Here is a 17831-nt window from a genome sequence, read left to right as displayed (position 1 = left end):
ACACTCTTTCTTTCCTTCCCCGCTTCCTTTCTTGTTTTCTTTCTGGTGCTGGGACAGACGCCAGAACTACTACTGTGTCATGCTCTCCTGCTGACCCAATCTCATGCCCTCCTGGCCTTTGACTGTGGCAAGGAATGGCAAATTTTGTCTGGTCCCCTACTCACCCCCTCCTAAAATACAGAGCATATTGCTCTCTCTTATGTTTTCATATGCTTCCAAAAAATGATTGCACATGGAAAAGAAAAGTGGCGATTTATGATTTATTTTTGAGTCTGGCTTAATTCACTTAGTGTATTATATTTGTATAAAATTCATCCTTATATAATTCTTCATTTCATGACTTTGTTCCTCTACGGGAATAGTCTCAGTTGTTCCTCCAGTTTATCTACTCCAATTGTAACAAGCTATTATTTGTAACAGGTATTGTCTTTCAGAAATGTTTACTAGAGAACTGACCCACTTTGTACTGGGTGCATCAACAATATATACTATCATTTTAGGACATTCAGCTGAAAACACTGAAGGTTGAAGTCAATATGTCAATGTTCCAGAACACCTCAGCTTCTTCCATCATTTTCCAGCTCACTGGTGTGCCCGGGCTGGAAGCCTTCCACACCTGGATCTCCATTCCCTTCTGCTTTCTTTATGCAACTGCACTGTCAGGGAACAGCCTGATTCTCTTCACCATTATCACTCAGCCCAGCCTCCATGAGCCCATGTATTACTTCCTCTCCATGCTGTCCACCACTGACCTTGGACTCTCCATATCTACTCTGGTCACCATGCTGGGAATATTCTGGTTCAATGCCAGGGAGATCAGCTTCAATGCCTGCCTGTCACAGATGTTCTTCATTCAACTCTTCACTGTCATGGAATCCTCAGTGCTGTTGGCTATGGCTTATGATCGTTATGTGGCCATTTCTAACCCTCTTAGATATGCCTCTGTCTTAACTGACCTTAAAATAGTAGGGATTGGAGTAGCAATCATCACTCGGGGAACCCTAATCCAGACTCCCCTGGCAGTGCTCCTGAAAAGATTGTCCTTCTGTAGCAGTCATGTGCTCCGCCACTCCTACTGTTTCCACCCAGATATCATGAAGCTCTCATGCACAGACACCAGGATCAACAGTGCAGTTGGGCTCACTGTCCTGATCTCCACTGCTGGAGTTGACTCTGTCTTCATCATCCTTTCCTATGTCCTGATCATTCGAACTGTCCTCAACATTGCTTCTCCAGAAGAGAGGAAGAAAGCTTTCAGCACTTGTATGTCCCATATTGGGGCTGTGGCTATGTTCTATATTCCACTGCTCAGTCTGTCCTTTGTCCACAGATTTGGCAGACGAGCTCCTCCCTATGTTCATACTCTGATTGCCAATGCCTACCTGCTGATCCCTCCAGTCATGAACCCCATCATCTACAGTGTGAAGACCAAGCAGATACGCAAGGCTGTGCTGAACACTCTCCATTCTAGCATGACAAAGCCCTAGATCATTGTTTCATATGTTTTGTGCCTTTGGCACTCTATGGAAAAAGAACGTGATCTTTAAGGAGGTTAGAATGCTGAGAGACATTGTAACATTTTAATATTGATAGCTATCAAAATGATATATTTAGTTGCAAGAAAGAATGTATGAGCCAAAAGAGAGTACTGTAAACTCTAGATTTTCAAGATATCAGTGTTCCCTAAAATGTCATGATAGTAGTGCCTTTCCTCCTCCTGAATGAAAGATTTCAATGATATTGCTATACAACTCTCTTCTTTATTGTCAGAAATAGCATTACTTCTATTCATAAATGGAAATAAAATATAAATTATAATCCCAAATTTCCAAATGTTATTACCTAAATATACCATGGTAGCTATCCTTGTCCATATTACTTAATTGTACAATATCTCTGATTCTATCTTATTGAACCAGTAATGCTGCCATCAGGAATCTAACATTTTGGTCAAACATTCATTTTCATATCTTCAGAGAAGATTTTTAGTGTGTGTCACCAATGAAGAATAACTTAATTTTAACTCTTGTGTATAGTTTATATCCCTAGCACTTTGTTAACTGAGTGTGGAGGGACACCTCTGTACTGCACTTGCAGTAATGCTCAATTGCAGACAAGAGGACCAGAAGGCCAGGTCATTTTGATCATCTTGAGACATCAAAGATAGTTAGTGTTTGTTAGGGGGGTGATGATCTTTACCCAAGACAAAGCCAGACTTATTTAGCAGTCAGTATTCTATTTATGAATGAAGAAATAAATGTAAAACATTTTAATATTCATTTTTATACTTGTATTGCATCTTTCTTAAGGCAAAGTATAGGTTGTTAATAAGTATACATGTTACCATTTAGACTGGAAGGTAGAAAAAATACTCTTGATGGAAACAGGAATTATTTCATTCAACACAATAGACAGCAGGCATTTTAGGGCAAAATGCAAAGGGAATGGAAATAACAACAACAACAAAAAACCTGTGACAGTTCTTGTATCTTGTTGCTTTAGGAGAAAAGTTAAGACCATAGCATCCTTATACTCTTTCAATAGTTATTTACCCCAGAGCTAAGGTTACATCCTGTAATTATACGTTACTGCTAGGTTCATCCTGGTACTTTAGGGATTTATATAATGGGCCATCTAGAGTCAATATCTAACATCACAAGAAGGGATATTTCCTTGTCATAGTTCATTTGTCAAAAGTGAGAAGAGGATTTCTCATGGATGTGAACTTGGGTTGTTGGAAAGTAAACAGGAAGGACACTTCTCCTTTCCTCTTATTAAACACCTAGAGAAAGACCTTTTATATAAAGACATTTTGAGGAGGCTGCCACCTTTGCTTCTGTGACTGAGGAGGCTGGTGCATCCGGGAATGCAGAGAACACCAAAGAGTGTAAGGAGCTGAGCACCACAATGGCCATTTGTGCACCTATCCTGCCTGGGGACATCTGCTCCACAGGGAGTCCTATGGTTAGAGGTGAGGCCACCATCTTCACTACTGTGAAGACTGAGTAGGCTGTTACAACCAGGAATTCAGGGAACACCTGAGTGTAAGATCACTTGGGACTCGGTCTGCCAGGGCTCCACCAGCACCTAGGACCTGGGCAGTGCCACAGCACTCTGTTCAAGGGAGAGCTGGTCACCCAGAGGTGCTGAGACAGGCTTGTAGACACACCAGCCAGAGACAGCAGGAACAACAAACACCAGAGATAACCAGATGGCAAAAGGTAAATGTAGGAATGTTACTAACAGAAATCAAGGCAACGTAGCACCATCCGAACCCAATTTACCCACAACAGCAAGTCCTGGATACCTCAACACTCCAGAAAAGCAAGATTTGAATTTAAAATCACAGCTCATGGTGCTGATAGAGTGTTTCAAAAAGGACATAAATAACTCCCTTAAAGAATTACAGAAGAACACAAGTAAACAGGAAAAAGCCCTTAAAGAACTATAAGAAAACACAGCAAAATAGGTGAAGGAATTGAAGAAAACCATCCAGGATCTAAAAATGGAGGTAGAAACAATAAAGAAATCACAAAGGGAAACAACTCTGGACATAGAAAATCTAGGAAAGAAGCCAAGAGTCATTAGTGCAAGAATCAACAACAGAATACAAGAGATAGAAGAGAGAATCTCAGATGCAGAAGATACCATAGAAAGCATTGAGACAACAGTCAAACAAAATGCAAAACACAAAAAAGCTCCTGACCCAAAACATCCAGGAAATTCAGGACAAAATGAAAAGACAAAACCTAAGGATTATAGGTAGAGAAGAGAGGTAGATTCTCAACTTAAAGGGCCAGTAAATGTCTTCAGCAAAATTATAGAAGAAAACTTCTCTAATGTAAAGAAAGAGATGCCCATGAACATATAAGAAGCCTACAGAACTCCAAATAGATTTGACCAGAAAAGAAATTCCTCCCTTCACATAATACTGAAAATGCCAAATGCTCTAAACAAAGAAAGAATATTAAAAGCAGGAAGGGGAAAATGTCAAGTAACATAAAGGTAGATCTATCAGAATTACACCAGACTTCTCACCAGAGACTATGAAAACCAGAAGAGCCCTGGCAGATGTCATACAGACCCTAAGGGAACACAAATACCAACCCAGACTGTTATATCCAGCAAATCTCTCAATTATCATAGATGGAGAAACCAAGGTATTCCATGACCAAAACAAATTTACACAATATCTTTCCACAAATTCAGCCTTCAAAGGATAATGAATGGAAAACACCAACCAAAGGAAGGAAACTACACACTAGAAAAAGCAAGAAATTAATCTTGCTACACTCCCAAAAGAAGATAACCACACAAACATAAAAATTCCATCAAAAATGACAGGAAGCAACAATCACTATTCCTTAATATCTCTTAACATCAATGGACTCAATCCCCCAATACAAAAACATAGACTAACAGACTGGATATGTCAACAGGACCCCATATTTTGCTGCATACAGGAAATGCATTTCAGTGTCAAAGACAAACATTACCTCAGAGTAAAAGACTGGAAAACAATTTTTCAAAGCAAACAGTCCCAGGAAACAAACTGGAGTAACCATTCTAATATTAAATAAAATAGACTTTCAACCAAAAGTCATCAAAGAAACCACCCACAGGACACTTTATACTCATCAAAGGGAAAATCTACCAAGAAGAACTCTCAATTCTGAACATCTGTGCTCCAAATACAAGGGCACCCTCATTCATAAAGGAAACTTTACTAAAACTTAAATCCCATATCATACCCCACAGAATAATTGTGAGTGACTTCAACATTCCATTCTCCTTAATGGGCAGATCAGGGAAACACAAACTAGACAGAGACACAGTGAGACTAACAGAAGTTTTGGACCAAATGGATTTAATATATATATATATATATATATATATATATATATATATATATATATATATATAAAACATTTCATGCTAAATCAAAAGAATATATCTTCTTCTCAGCACCTCATGGTACCTTATCCAGAACTGACCACATTATTGGTCACAAAACAGACCTCAACAGATATAAGAAGGTTGAATTAATCCCATGCTTCCTATCAGATCACTATGGAGATAGGGTGGTCTTCAATGGCAACAAAAACAACAGAAAGTCCACATATGCATGGAAGCTGAACAATGCTCTATTCAATGATACATTGGTCAGGGAAGAAATAAGGAAAGAAATAAAAACATTTTTAGAATTTAATGAAAATGATGGCACAACATACCCACATTTATGGGACACAATGAAATCAGTGCTAAGAGGAACACTCATAGCTCTGAATGCCTCTAAAATGAAGCTGGAGAGAGCATACACTAGCAGCTTAACAGCACACCTGAAAGCTTTAGAACAGAAAGAAGCTAATACACGCAAGAGGAGTAGAAGGGAAACACAAACTAGACAGAGACACAGTGAGACTAACAGAAGTTTTGGACCAAATGGATTTAATCAAACTCGTGGTACCTTCTCCAGAACTGACCACAAATCATCAAACTCAGGGCTGAAATCAACCAAGTTGAAACAAAAAGAACTATACAAAGAATCAACAAAACCAGGAGCTGGTTCTTTGAGAAAATCAACAATATAGATAAACCTTTAGCCAGACTAACCAGAGGTCAGAGACAGTATCCAAATTAACAAAATCAGAAAAGGGAGATATAACAACAGAAACTGAGGAAATAAAAAAAAAAACAAAACATTAGATCCTACTACAAAAGCCTATACTCAACACAACTAGAAAATCTGGATGAAATGGCCAAGTTCCTAGACAGATACCAAATATCAAAGTTAAATCAGGATTACATAGACCATCTAAATGGTCCCATAACCCCTAAAGAAATAGAAGCAGTCATTGAAAGTCTCCCAACCAAAAAAAGTACAGGAACAGATGGTTTTAGTGTAGAATTCTATCAGATCTTCAAAGAAGACCTAACACCAATACTCTTCAAACTATTCCACAAAATAGAAACAGAAGGAACACTACCCAACTCGTTTTATGATGCCACAATTTCGCTGATACCAAAACTACACAAAGATCCAACAAAGAAAAAGAACTTCAGACCAATTCCCTTTATGAATATCAATGCAAAAATACTCAATAAAATTCTTGCCAATGAAATCCAAGAACATATCAAAATGATCACTCACCATGATCATAGGCTTCATCCCAGAGATGCAGGGATGGTTCAATATATGGAAATCCATCAATGGTATCCATTATATAAACACACTCAAAAAAATGACATGGTCATTTCATTAGATGCTGAAAAAGCATTTGACAAAATTCAGCATCCTTTCATGTTAAATGTCTTGGAAAAAAACAGGAATTCAAGGCCCATACCTAAACATAGTAAAAAGCAATATACATCAAATCAGTAGCTAACATCAAACTAAATGGAGAGAAACTTGAAGCAATCCCACTAAAATCAGGGACTAGACAAGGCAGCTCCTCTCTCCATATTTATTCAATATAGTACTCGAAGTTCTAGCTAGAGCAATTAGACAACAAAGGGAGATCAAAGGGATACAAATTGGAAAAGAAGAAGTCAAATTATCATCACTATTTGCAGATGATATGATAGTATACTTAAGTGACCCAAAAAAACTTCATAAGAGAACTCCTACAGCTGATAAACAACTTCAGCAAATTGACCGGAACTATAATTAACTCAAGCAAATCAGTAGCCGTCCTATACTCAAAGGATAAACAGACTGACAAGAACTTTAATCCTCTGAAGAATGAAAGCGAAGAAAGTCTCAGAAGGTGGAAAGATCTCCCATGTTCATGGATTGGCAGAATCAATATATTAAAAATGACCATCTTTCCAAAAGCAATCTACAGATTCAATGTAATCCCTATCAAAATCCCAAATCAATTCTTCATAGATCTAGAAAGAGCAATTCTCAAATTCATCTGGAATAACAGAAAAACCCAGGATAGCAAAAACTATTCTCCACAACCAAAGATCTTCTGGGGGAATCGCCATCCCTGACCTCAAGCTCTACTACAGAGCAACTATGATAAAAACTGTTTGGTATTGGTATGCAGACAGGCAGGAAGATCAATGGAATAGAACTGAAGACCCAGAAAAGAACCCACACACATATGGTCACTTGATATTTGACAAAGGAGCTAAAAACATCCAGTGGAAAAAAGACAGCATTTTTTAACAAATGGTGTTGGATCAACTGGAGATTCGCATGCAGAAAAATGCAAATCGACCCATTCTTATCTCCTCGTACAAAGCTCAAGTACAAGTAGATCAAGGATCTACACATAAAACCAAACACACTGAAGCTTATAGCTGAGAAAGTGGGGACGAATCTTGAACACATGGGCACAGGGTAAAAGTTCCTTAAGAGAATACCAATGGCTTATGCTCTAAGAACAAGAATAGATTTTGGCCACCCAGATGCCCCAAGACTCCCAGGGACTGAACCACCAACCAAGGGGCACACATGGTTCCAGCCAAAAATGTGGCAGAGGAAGGCCTTGTTGGATATCAGTGGGAGGAGTGGTCCTTGGTCAGGTAAAGGCTCAACAGAGGCCCCAACAAAGGGAAACCGAGGTGGGAGAGGTGGGAGTGTGTTGGGTGGAGCGGCATATATGTGGAGGCAGGGGGAGGGAGGAGGTGTTGGGGGTCTTTGGGGAGGGGGGAAATTGGGAAAAGTTTTACCATGGCAATGTAAATGAAGATGATATTCAATTAAAAAAATTCAGTGGAAAAAAAAAAGACCTCAGAAGTTGGAAAGATCTCCCATGCTTGTGGATTGGCAGGATTAATATAGTAAAAATGGCCATCTTGCCAAAAGCAATATACAGATTCAATGCAATTTCCATCAATATCCCAACTCAATTCTTCACAGAGTTAGAAAGAGCAATTCTTAAATTAATCTGGAATAACATAAAAGAAAACAAAACAAAAAATGGATAGCTAAAATTATTTTCAATAGTAAAAGAACTTCTGGGGCAATCAGTATCCTGGACCTCAAGCAGTACTACAGAGTAATAGTGTCAAAAACTACATGATACTACTGGAGGACCCTGTTATACAACTCCTGGGCATATACCCAGAGTATTCCCCAGCAAGTAATGACACATGTTCCACTATGTTCATAGCAGCCCTATTTATAATAGCCAGAAGCTGGAAAGAACCCAGATGACCCTCAACAGAGGAATGGATATAGAAAATGTATATTTACACAATGGAATACTACTCAGATATTAAAATCAATGAATTCATAAAATTGTTAGGCAAATGGGTGGAACTGGAAAATATCATCCTAAGTGAGGTAACCCAATCATGAAAGAACATGCATGGTATGCACTCACTGATAAGTAGTTATTAGCCCAGAAGCTTGGAATACTTAAGACACAAATCACATATCAAGTGATGCCCAAGAAGGAAGAATAAAATATGGATACTCTGGTCCTTCTTAGAAGGGGGAACAAAATACTAACAGAAGGAGATACAGAGACAAAATGTGGAGCAGAGACTGAGGGAAAGACCATCCAGAGACTACCCCTCCTAGTGATTCATCCCACATACAAAACCCAGACACTATTATAGATGCCCACAAGTACTTGCTGACTGGAGCTGGATATAGTTGTCACATAGGAGGCTCTGTTAGTACATAACAAATACAGAGGGGGACACTCTCAGCCAGCCATTAAACTGAGCACAGGGTCCCCAGTGGGGGAGCTAGAGAAAGAACCCAAGGAGCTGAAGGGGTTTGCAGTGCCACAGAAGGAAAGATACAAGCCACCCAGTACTCCCAGAGCTCCCAGGGACAAAAACATCAACTATATTGTACACATGGTGTTACCCATGGCTCCAGATGCATAGGCAGCAGAGGATGGCCTTGATGGACCTCAAAAGGAGGAGAGTTCCCTGGCCTTGGAAAGGCTTGAGGCAGCAGTGTAGAGGAATACCTGAACAGGGAAGCGAGAGGGGCTTAATTGGGTAACAGTGGAGGAGAGATGGCTTATGGGACTTTCAGGGCGGGGGCAGATCAGGAAAGGGGAAAACATTTTAAATGTAAATAAATGCTGGATCTTAAAATAAAATAAAATAAAATAAAATAAAATAAAAAGATGTTTTGAAATAAATTAATTCATACTTAAAATCTTTAGCACAACACAGCTTAGAAAGCACATTCATACATATTATGTCACTTCATATTCATAGCATAGTGGGACAGAAAAATAGGTGAGATAATTTTTGTGTTTTTCTTTGCTTTTGTTGAAAATATTTTTTTATGTATTTCCTATTTTGATTATGGTTTCCAACCCCTCAACTCCTCGCAGAACCTCATCTCCTCACCCAATCAGCTCCATGCCTTCTATTTTTATCTTTTTAGAAGACAAACAAGATAACAAAAAAGCTAGCAAGCCAGAAAACCACACACACACACACACACACACACACACACAGACACACATGCACATACACACACTCACAAATAAAAACAAAAATAGAAACAAAAGCACCCTATAAAATTCAAAGACAGAAATCATAAGATATTAGTAAAATATCAGTGAGACAGGCAGGAATATGTCAAAACAAAGCAATATGAGACAGAAGTTAACAAAAAGATCATTGAGTTCATTTTTTAAATTGAATCTTTTCTTTCTTTCTTTCTTTCTTTCTTTCTTTCTCTCTCTCTCTCTTTCTCTCTCTCTCTATTTCTTTCCTTCCTTCTCTTTGTTTCTTTGTTTCTTTCTTTGTTTCTTTCTCTCTCTCTCTCTCTCTCTTTCTTTCTCTCTCTCTTTCTTTCTTTCTTTCTTTCTTTCTTTCTTTCTTTCTTTCTTTCTTTCTTTCTTTCTTTCTTTCTTTCTTTCTTTCTTTCTTTCTTTCTGTCTTTCCTTCTTTCTCTTTCTTTGTTTCTTTGTTTCTTTCTTTCACACTCCAGATTTTATTCCCCACCCAGTCTACCTTCCAACTGTTCCACATTCCATACCTTTTCAAACTCAAAACTCAAAAAGGTCAACAAGCTGAAGGGACTAAGTGAGGACACCCCAGGCCCACTTGGGAGGGAGAAGAAAGCAATCACAAGGAGGGAGGGAGGGACCTTGGAGGGTAAGTGGACAGGGTGGGGAATAGGGGGAAGAGGGGAACTTGATCTGATATTGGGTAAGGAAAAAGGACTGAAGCCCTGAGGACCATAGAAAGAATGGCAACAGGCAACCTTGGGAGGTAGGAGTTTGCGAATGCAGAATGCACCAGAGACCTGGGAGGTGAGAGACACTCAGGAAACAAAAGGTGGGACCTTAGATGAAATGCCTGGCAGCAGGAAGAGGGAACTTACAGAGCCCACCTCAAGCAGACAGACAGACAGACATCAAGTGAGGCAGGGGGTTGCCATCCCACAGTCAAAACTCTGACCCATAATTGTTTCTGTCTGAAAGAACTACAGGGGTGGAGAGGAGCCTGATGAAAAGAAGGTCAGGCAACAGGCCCAAAGTGGGATCCATCTTAAGGGGTGGTCCCAAGCCCTGACACTATTACTGAGGGTATAGAGTGCTCACACAAAGGGACCTATCATGAGTGCCCTCCAAAATACTCAACAAGCAGCTGAAAGAGTCAAATGCAGATATTTACAACCAACCAATGGACAGAAGCTTTGGTTGAATTAAGGAAAAGCCGGAAGAAGCTGAGGAGGAGGGTGATCCTGTAGGAGGACTAGCAGTCTCAATTAACCTGGACCCCTGAGACCTTTCAAACACTGAACCACCAACCAGACAGCATACACCAGCTGATATGAAGCCCCCAACACATATATAGCAGAGGACTGCAGGGTCTGGCTTTAATCAGAGAAGAAGCATCTAATCCTCAAGAGACTGGAGACCCTAGAGAGTTTACAGGTCTGGTGGGTTGGGTGGTGGGTGGTAGGGACATCCTTGTGGAGATGGAATTCACTTTTTGTTAGTCATCTCCCGGTGTGCATGATGTCTACCCTTACATATGGCTAATATATCAAGCGAGACTCCATTTCAGAGGACTAACTTTTTAAGTGGAAATCATTTGGAGTGAGGTTTCAGGTTGGTGCTGGTTCTGCTTTGAACCTGTGCAAGCCCTGTGCATTCATTCTTGAGTTCATATTACATTGCCCCTGTGAGTGTCTGCCATTATTTCCTTGGTGGCATTCATCCCCTCTGTCTCTTAAAATCTCTCTGTCTCATCTCCTGCATAACCTTCTGAATCCTGAGGGGACGTTTTAATAAAGATATCCGATTTAGGACTATCTGTTCCAAAATCTACTCTCTGAACACTATCCAACTGCAGATCTCTGTGTTAATTACCATCTGCTGAAGGAGGAATCTTCTTGATGATGGCTGAGGCACTGATCTAGGAGTGTAGCATAATGCCATTAAGGACCATTTTATTGCTATGTTCCTTTAGAAGAACAATAGTATTTGATTTTTTTCCCTAGGCCCAGGGCCTGGCTAGTCTCATGTTCCTAGGAATTCCTGTATTTTGCAAATCAAATTTTGTTTTAAAATAAGTTTAGATTTAAAAGAGGATTTTAGAGACATTGAGAGTTTATGTTGCTTGACAGACATTTCCCTGACCATTAGTGCATTTGTATCAGTGAAGAGCATGCTGCACCTTAAGAAGCCAATGTGAACTCATTAGTGTTTATCACTCAGATCTCCTCATGTGCGTGTGAATGTGTGTTTAACATTATTGCCCCCTTAAGTGTTAGAATTACTTCGGGGATGAAATCTAACCTCCCTCTCATACATTTTCAGATTGCAATGAGGATTACTAAGCTAACTTCCACTCCTAGACAGCTTTCTTGTTATTATACACAGACCGTCTGCAGTACCATGTTTTGTCTATTACAAGCCCTAACAATTCTGATACATAAATATTTACTAAATAATTTGAAGCACTAATGAGTCAACGGAAAATACATATATCAATAGCAAACATTTTATCTTTTTGTAGATAAAAAATTAATATCAATAAATTTAAGGCCAGTATCAAGAAATTTTGTCAAGCCCAAAGTTTCTTTTTGATGTGTGTGCATCTACAAAAACAAGGGGAGATCCATCTTTCAGTTAATTTAATATGAACCAAACTTTCCAAGTGGAAATTCAAGAAACCCGTGCAGATGATTCTGCCCCACTGATTTTTCTCATCAGCTCCCAGTGACTTGCTTTGTTCTTGTTGGCTTCATTTTTAAGCTGTCTTTCTGAGGGCAGAATTTCCCTAAAACAGAATCAGGCTCTCCTGTATAAACAGAACTTTTTCCTTTATCACTTTTAAAATCTAAATGTTTAGATTTCTCTACCCAATGGTTACTAGTATTTGTTCAGCCACAAACACTTACTTTACATTATTCACATTTATGTTGGCACCCTATTGTCCTTTTTTTCATTTACATAAGAACTTATATATCATTATGACCTTTAGCATATTTTGCTCTCAGAAGCTGAGAAGTAGTAAAAAGGAAGGCAAACGATCCCATGTGCTGGCTTATTGTTTCCCTGAGATATGCTGTCTGCTATTCCAATAGTCATAGAACTGGATTATAGTTTTCGTTGCTTACTTAATCTCTTCTTTTAAATGTGTGTATGTAAGTGAGCCCTAGACAGAATACAGTGTGGGTCCCCTGAAAGCATGAGTCTCTTCACAGAGGTTACTTTGTTTCCTTTCCTAGCTAATCTGCTGTTGCACAGCAGGAACACAGGGAAAAGCCATGCATTTCCATTGAAGCACTAGGTCAGGATCTGGTTCTCTAATGATCCTAAGCTGTGAGGTATGTAGCAGAGGTTGCAAGCTTTTCTTCTCTCTGTTGTTAATGGTTGTTTGCCTTTTCCCCAAGGGCATCTGCTTCTTTCAGTCAGGATGCCACCCTTCAAGCAGAGCAGTGCCCACCCACCACTCATTGCTCCTTACTGGCATTCCAGGTCTTGAGATCTCTCACAACTGGACTTCCATCTCTTAGAAATGCCATCATTATCTCTGGGAATGGCATGATCGTATTGGTCATCATTGAGTCATGAACCCATACACTATTTCCTGTCCATGTGTCCTTTCCAGACCTGGATCTGTGCCTTTTCAAGTGTTAGTCATTATGCTGGCCACTATCTGGTTTGTTGTTTAAGAAATTAGACTTTTAAAAACAATATTTAATTTTTTGAAAATTTGCAAATTTATACAATGTCATTTGATCACATTCATTTAGCACTACCTCCTTCCAACATCCATTAATACCCTACTTACTCCTAGGCTTGGAAAGAATCTAAGGTATTGCTGAGGAGGAATGTTGTGGTGACTTCTGGACAGGACATGCTATTTATCACACAATCAACTCATAGGAAGTATGGTTACTAGCACAAAATTTGTATCTATCAGGCAAGTCAAACTTGCAATGTGAATGGGAAAAGAGCTGCAAGAAAAGAGAATTCAGCTTGATGCCTGTATTGGCCAAATGTTGCTACTCATGCCTTCATATTCGTGGAATCTTCAGTTCTCTTAGTCATAGCCTTTGAATACTTCACTGCCGTCTACAACTCACTAGTGTGTGCCGTGATCTCAACCAGTTCACAGTTATTATGGTGGGTTTTGCACATGTAGCCATGAGGACCACAGCTCCCGTTCTTTTACTCCTGCTCTTCAAGCATCTATGCTTTTGCTGTAGCCACGTGCATCCTCATTTTTCTGTTCTGATCATCCACTCTGTGCTTGGCAGTGCATCCAGGGAGGGGTGGGGAGAGGTCCTTGGTCCTTGCCTGTCCCATGTGAGGGCTGCTGCCGTCTTCTATAGTAACACACTCTCTTTGTCTGGTGCAGAGGCTTGGGAAGCACGATGTTCCTTTCTGTGCACCTCCATTGTTGGTGTTAGCCTCTCATCCTCTATAAATGAATCTTATAATTTAATACTTTGATAGACATGAAAATCAAAGCCTCTGGAAAAATTTTCCTTCACAAGCTATTTTAGGAAAGTTTTAGAATCATCCATCATTAGATGCCACCTGACTCAAACTTGATTATTCACTAATGCAAATATTATACTATAGATTTTAAACTTTGCTAATAGATGTTTCCCCTCTCCTTTGATAATTTGGTAATTTACTGTCTTTATTTTTTATTGGTTATTTTATTTATTTACATTTCAAATGTTATTCCCCTTCCCAGTTTCCCCTCTACAAACCTCCTATCCCATCCCCTCTCCCTGCTCCCCCATAGAATGCTAGGGTGGTAAGGGTACTCTCCCACCTACCCCCTTCCCACCTCACCACCATAGCATTCCCTTATGCTGGGGCGTTGGCAAGGGCCAGGACCAAGGGCCTCTTTTCCCATTAATGCCTGACACCACCATCCTCTGCAACATATGTGGCTCAAGCCATGTTCCCTCCATGTATAGTCTGGTTGGTGGTTTAGTCCCTGGGAGCTCTGGTGGGTCTGCTTGGTTGATATTGCTGTTCTTCCTAGGTGGTTGCAAACCCCTTCAGCTCTATCAGTCCTTCCCCCAATTCCTCCATTGGGGTCCTTGTGCTCAGTCTGATGGTTGGCTGCAAGCATCAGCATCTGTATTTGTAAGTCTCTGACAGAGCCTCTTAGGAGATAACTGTATCAGGCCCCTGTCAGCTAGCACTTCTTGGCATCAACAATCTTCTCTGGATTTGGTGACTGCATATTGATGGAACCCCAAGTGGGGCAGTCTCTGGATGGCCTTTACTTCAGTCTCTGCTCCACTCTTTGTCCCTGTATTTCCTTTAGTCAGAGCAATTCTGGGTTAATACTTTTGAGATGTGTGGGTGGTCCCATCCCTCCACCCGGGGCCTTGCCTAATCTCTGGATGTGGTCTCTACAGGTTCTCTCTCTCCTTTGTTGGGTATTTTAGCTAATGTCATCCCAGTTGGTTCCTGGGAGCTTCTTGCTTTCCTGGCCTCTGGGACTTTCTGGTGGCTACCCTCAGTTCCCCATGCGACTTTTTTTCTTAAACTAATTAAAAAATATATTTTATTAATTCTTTGAGACTTTTGTACAGTGTGTTTTGTTCATATTCATATCCCTCCACCAACTCATTACAGAGAAGAGAAAACCTTTACCTAGCACAACCATGGGGCCAAGAATAAACAGGCCCCAGGCCCAAGGGGAGAACCTACTTTTATTATTTTGTTTTTTTTTTGTTTGTTTGTTTAAAATTTTTTTATTCGATATATTTTTTATTTACATTTCAAATGATTGTTAAAGGGACACAGAATTAAACTGACTCCTAATGTCTCATTGCTTTTCCCAAAATTACTGACATATCTCTCAACCTTCATCTGAGAAACTTGTGTTTGCAGTAGCTGATGATTAACACAGAGACCCACAACCAGCCAAGATACAGAGAACAAGAGACCATAGAATGCTTAGCCCTACTTTGCAGGTTTATTTAGACAGAAAATTCTTGCACAGTTTTTCCCTCTGAAAAATCTGTGCCTCATATAATATGATCCTTCAGCGTGGAAAAATTAAATCACTTTTTGTAGTCACAGGCGTCTTATTGACTCTAGAATATAATATAATAACCCTCTGATGTTTCATATAATTAGATCCCTGGGTAAAGTCTAAGTTTTATTAATTCATAATTTTTGGTGGCATTGTTTATTATTACACACATAAATTATTTATGGTTGGAAATAAACTCAATGAGTGAATTGTAACAAAATAATACATTTTAAATTGTAAAGGGCATTGAGGTCAATATTTATATGAGTAGGTTTCCAAAGGGGAAAATTACCTTAAGTAGATCTGACCATAACATAAGCAATTATTAAAACTGACCCTGTAATACATTAAATGTGTGATTATATTAAAATATTAGAATACATGTACTATATAAATATGCTGAATTATGACACTGTATCTGACAGGTATGGGCTTAGATGATTAGTAAAATTATTTTTGTTTGTTGTAATGCTTGTGTTTGACAGCTGTTCACTCTCTGGGACAGGAGATTTTGTTTTGTTTTCTGTATTAGCGATACTAAATCCTGGAATTTATTATACTTACCACAGGAAGCTCAAGAAGAAAGAGGACTGAAGTGGGGGTTCTTTGGTTCTTCTGAGAAAGGGAACAAAATACTCAGAGGAGCAATAATGGAGACAAACTGTGGAGCAGAGACTGAAGGAAAGGCCACTCAGAGACTGCCCTACCTGGGGATTCATCCTGTAAACAGTCATCAAACCCTGACACTATTATGGACAACAAGAAGCACATACTGAAAGGAGCCTGTTATGGTTGTCTCCAGAGGGGCCCTGTCAGCACCTTACACATACAGAGACAGATGCTAGCAGCCAACTGTTGGACTGAGCGCGGGCTCCCCAATGGATGAGTTGGAGAGCAGACTGGAGGAGCTAAAGGGGTTTGCAGCCCCATGGGAAGAACAAAGATTTTGGCCACCCAGATGCCCAAGGACTCCCAGGGGCTAAACCATCAACCAATGGGTACACAGGTTACAGCTAAAAGTGTAGCAGAGCAATGCCTTGTTGGGCATCAGTGGGAGGAGAGGTCCTTGGTGTGGCAAAGGCTCAATAGAGGCCCCAACAACGGGAAATCGAGGGGTATGGGAGGTGGAAGTAGGTTGGGTGGAGGGGCATATACTTGCAGGCAGGGGTAGGAGGAGGGATTGGGAGTTTTCGGGGAGGGGGAATCTGGGAGAGGTTTTAACATTTGAAATGTAAATGAAGATTATATCTAATAAAAAAAAAGGACCAGAAGAGAAAAATGACAGTTAAAAAGAAAGAAAGAATTAAAGAATTAATAAAGTTTATTGTGTGTTTACACTAAAGTTCAGGCAGCATCATGAAAGAGGGGTAGGTAGTAAGAGCCAGAGAAATAAAGAATCTTCTATGAGACTTTATCTTTTAGAAATGACTGGGAAGTTTCACCCACAAAGTGTACCTTAACAATATGGCTACCTAAAAAATCCTGAAAAAGAATAGCACCAATAGATACATTGAATGGAAGGGGAAAATAGATACACTAACATGGTCTCATTCATAGACAAAAACATACAGGCAATTAAAAATACAGGAATTTTAGAAATAGCTTTTCTCAGTAATGTGACTACCAATTTTTATCTGATACCAAATGGTCAGCCTGAGTCGTGTACACACAACTTAGAATGAGTGAATGTGCTGGCTGTATTTATATATTTAGGTACATACATACTTCTATGACATAATAATGATTAAAGAAAAAGAGATCATGATTTTGTCAGAGAGCAATGGAGAAGTATTGGGAGAAATTGGATAGAGAAATGGGAAGGTAAAAGATGTAATTATATCTTTTTTTATTTTCTACATTCTTTGTTTACATTCCAAATGATTTCTTCTTTCCCGTTTCCACCTCCCCATAAACCCCATAAGCTCTCTTCCCTCTGCCCATTCCCCAGTCAAACCCCTCCCACTTCTCTGTCCTGGTACTTCCCTACATTACTGCATCAAACCTTTCCAGGATCAGGGCCCTTTCCTTCCTTCTTGGGAATCATTTGATATGTGAATTGTGTCTTGGGTATTCAGAGCTTCTGGACTAATATCCACTTATCAGTGACTGCATTCCATGTATGTTCTTTTGTGATTGGGTTACCTCACTTAGGATGATATTTTCCAGTTCCAGCCACTTGCCTAAGAATTTCATGAATTCATTCTTTTTAATTCCTAAGTAGTACTCCATTGTGTCAATATACCACATTTTCTGTATCCATTCCTCCATTGAGTGACATCTGGGTTCTTTCCAGCTTCTGGCTATTATAAATAAGGCTGCTATGAATATAGTGTAGCATGTGTTCTTATTGCATGCTGGGCAATCCTCTGGGTATAATA

At 39.6% G+C, this 17831-nt stretch overlaps 1 protein-coding gene across 1 annotated transcript; it reads left to right on the top strand.

Annotated features, from left to right (window-relative positions):
* Positions 1-536: 536 nt before the first annotated feature.
* LOC127684192 (olfactory receptor 51F2-like) lies at positions 537-1487 on the top strand. The gene has a single exon (XM_052181186.1). It carries the CDS (start codon positions 537-539, stop codon positions 1485-1487), a length of 951 nt encoding a protein of 316 aa, XP_052037146.1.
* The last annotated feature ends 16344 nt before the right edge of the window (positions 1488-17831 follow it).

This window comes from Apodemus sylvaticus, chromosome 1 (genome assembly GCF_947179515.1).
Source record: "Apodemus sylvaticus chromosome 1, mApoSyl1.1, whole genome shotgun sequence".
NCBI lineage: Eukaryota > Metazoa > Chordata > Mammalia > Rodentia > Muridae > Apodemus > Apodemus sylvaticus.
Note: the sequence above shows the minus strand (reverse complement) of the source record. Positions and strands in the feature narration are given on the sequence as shown.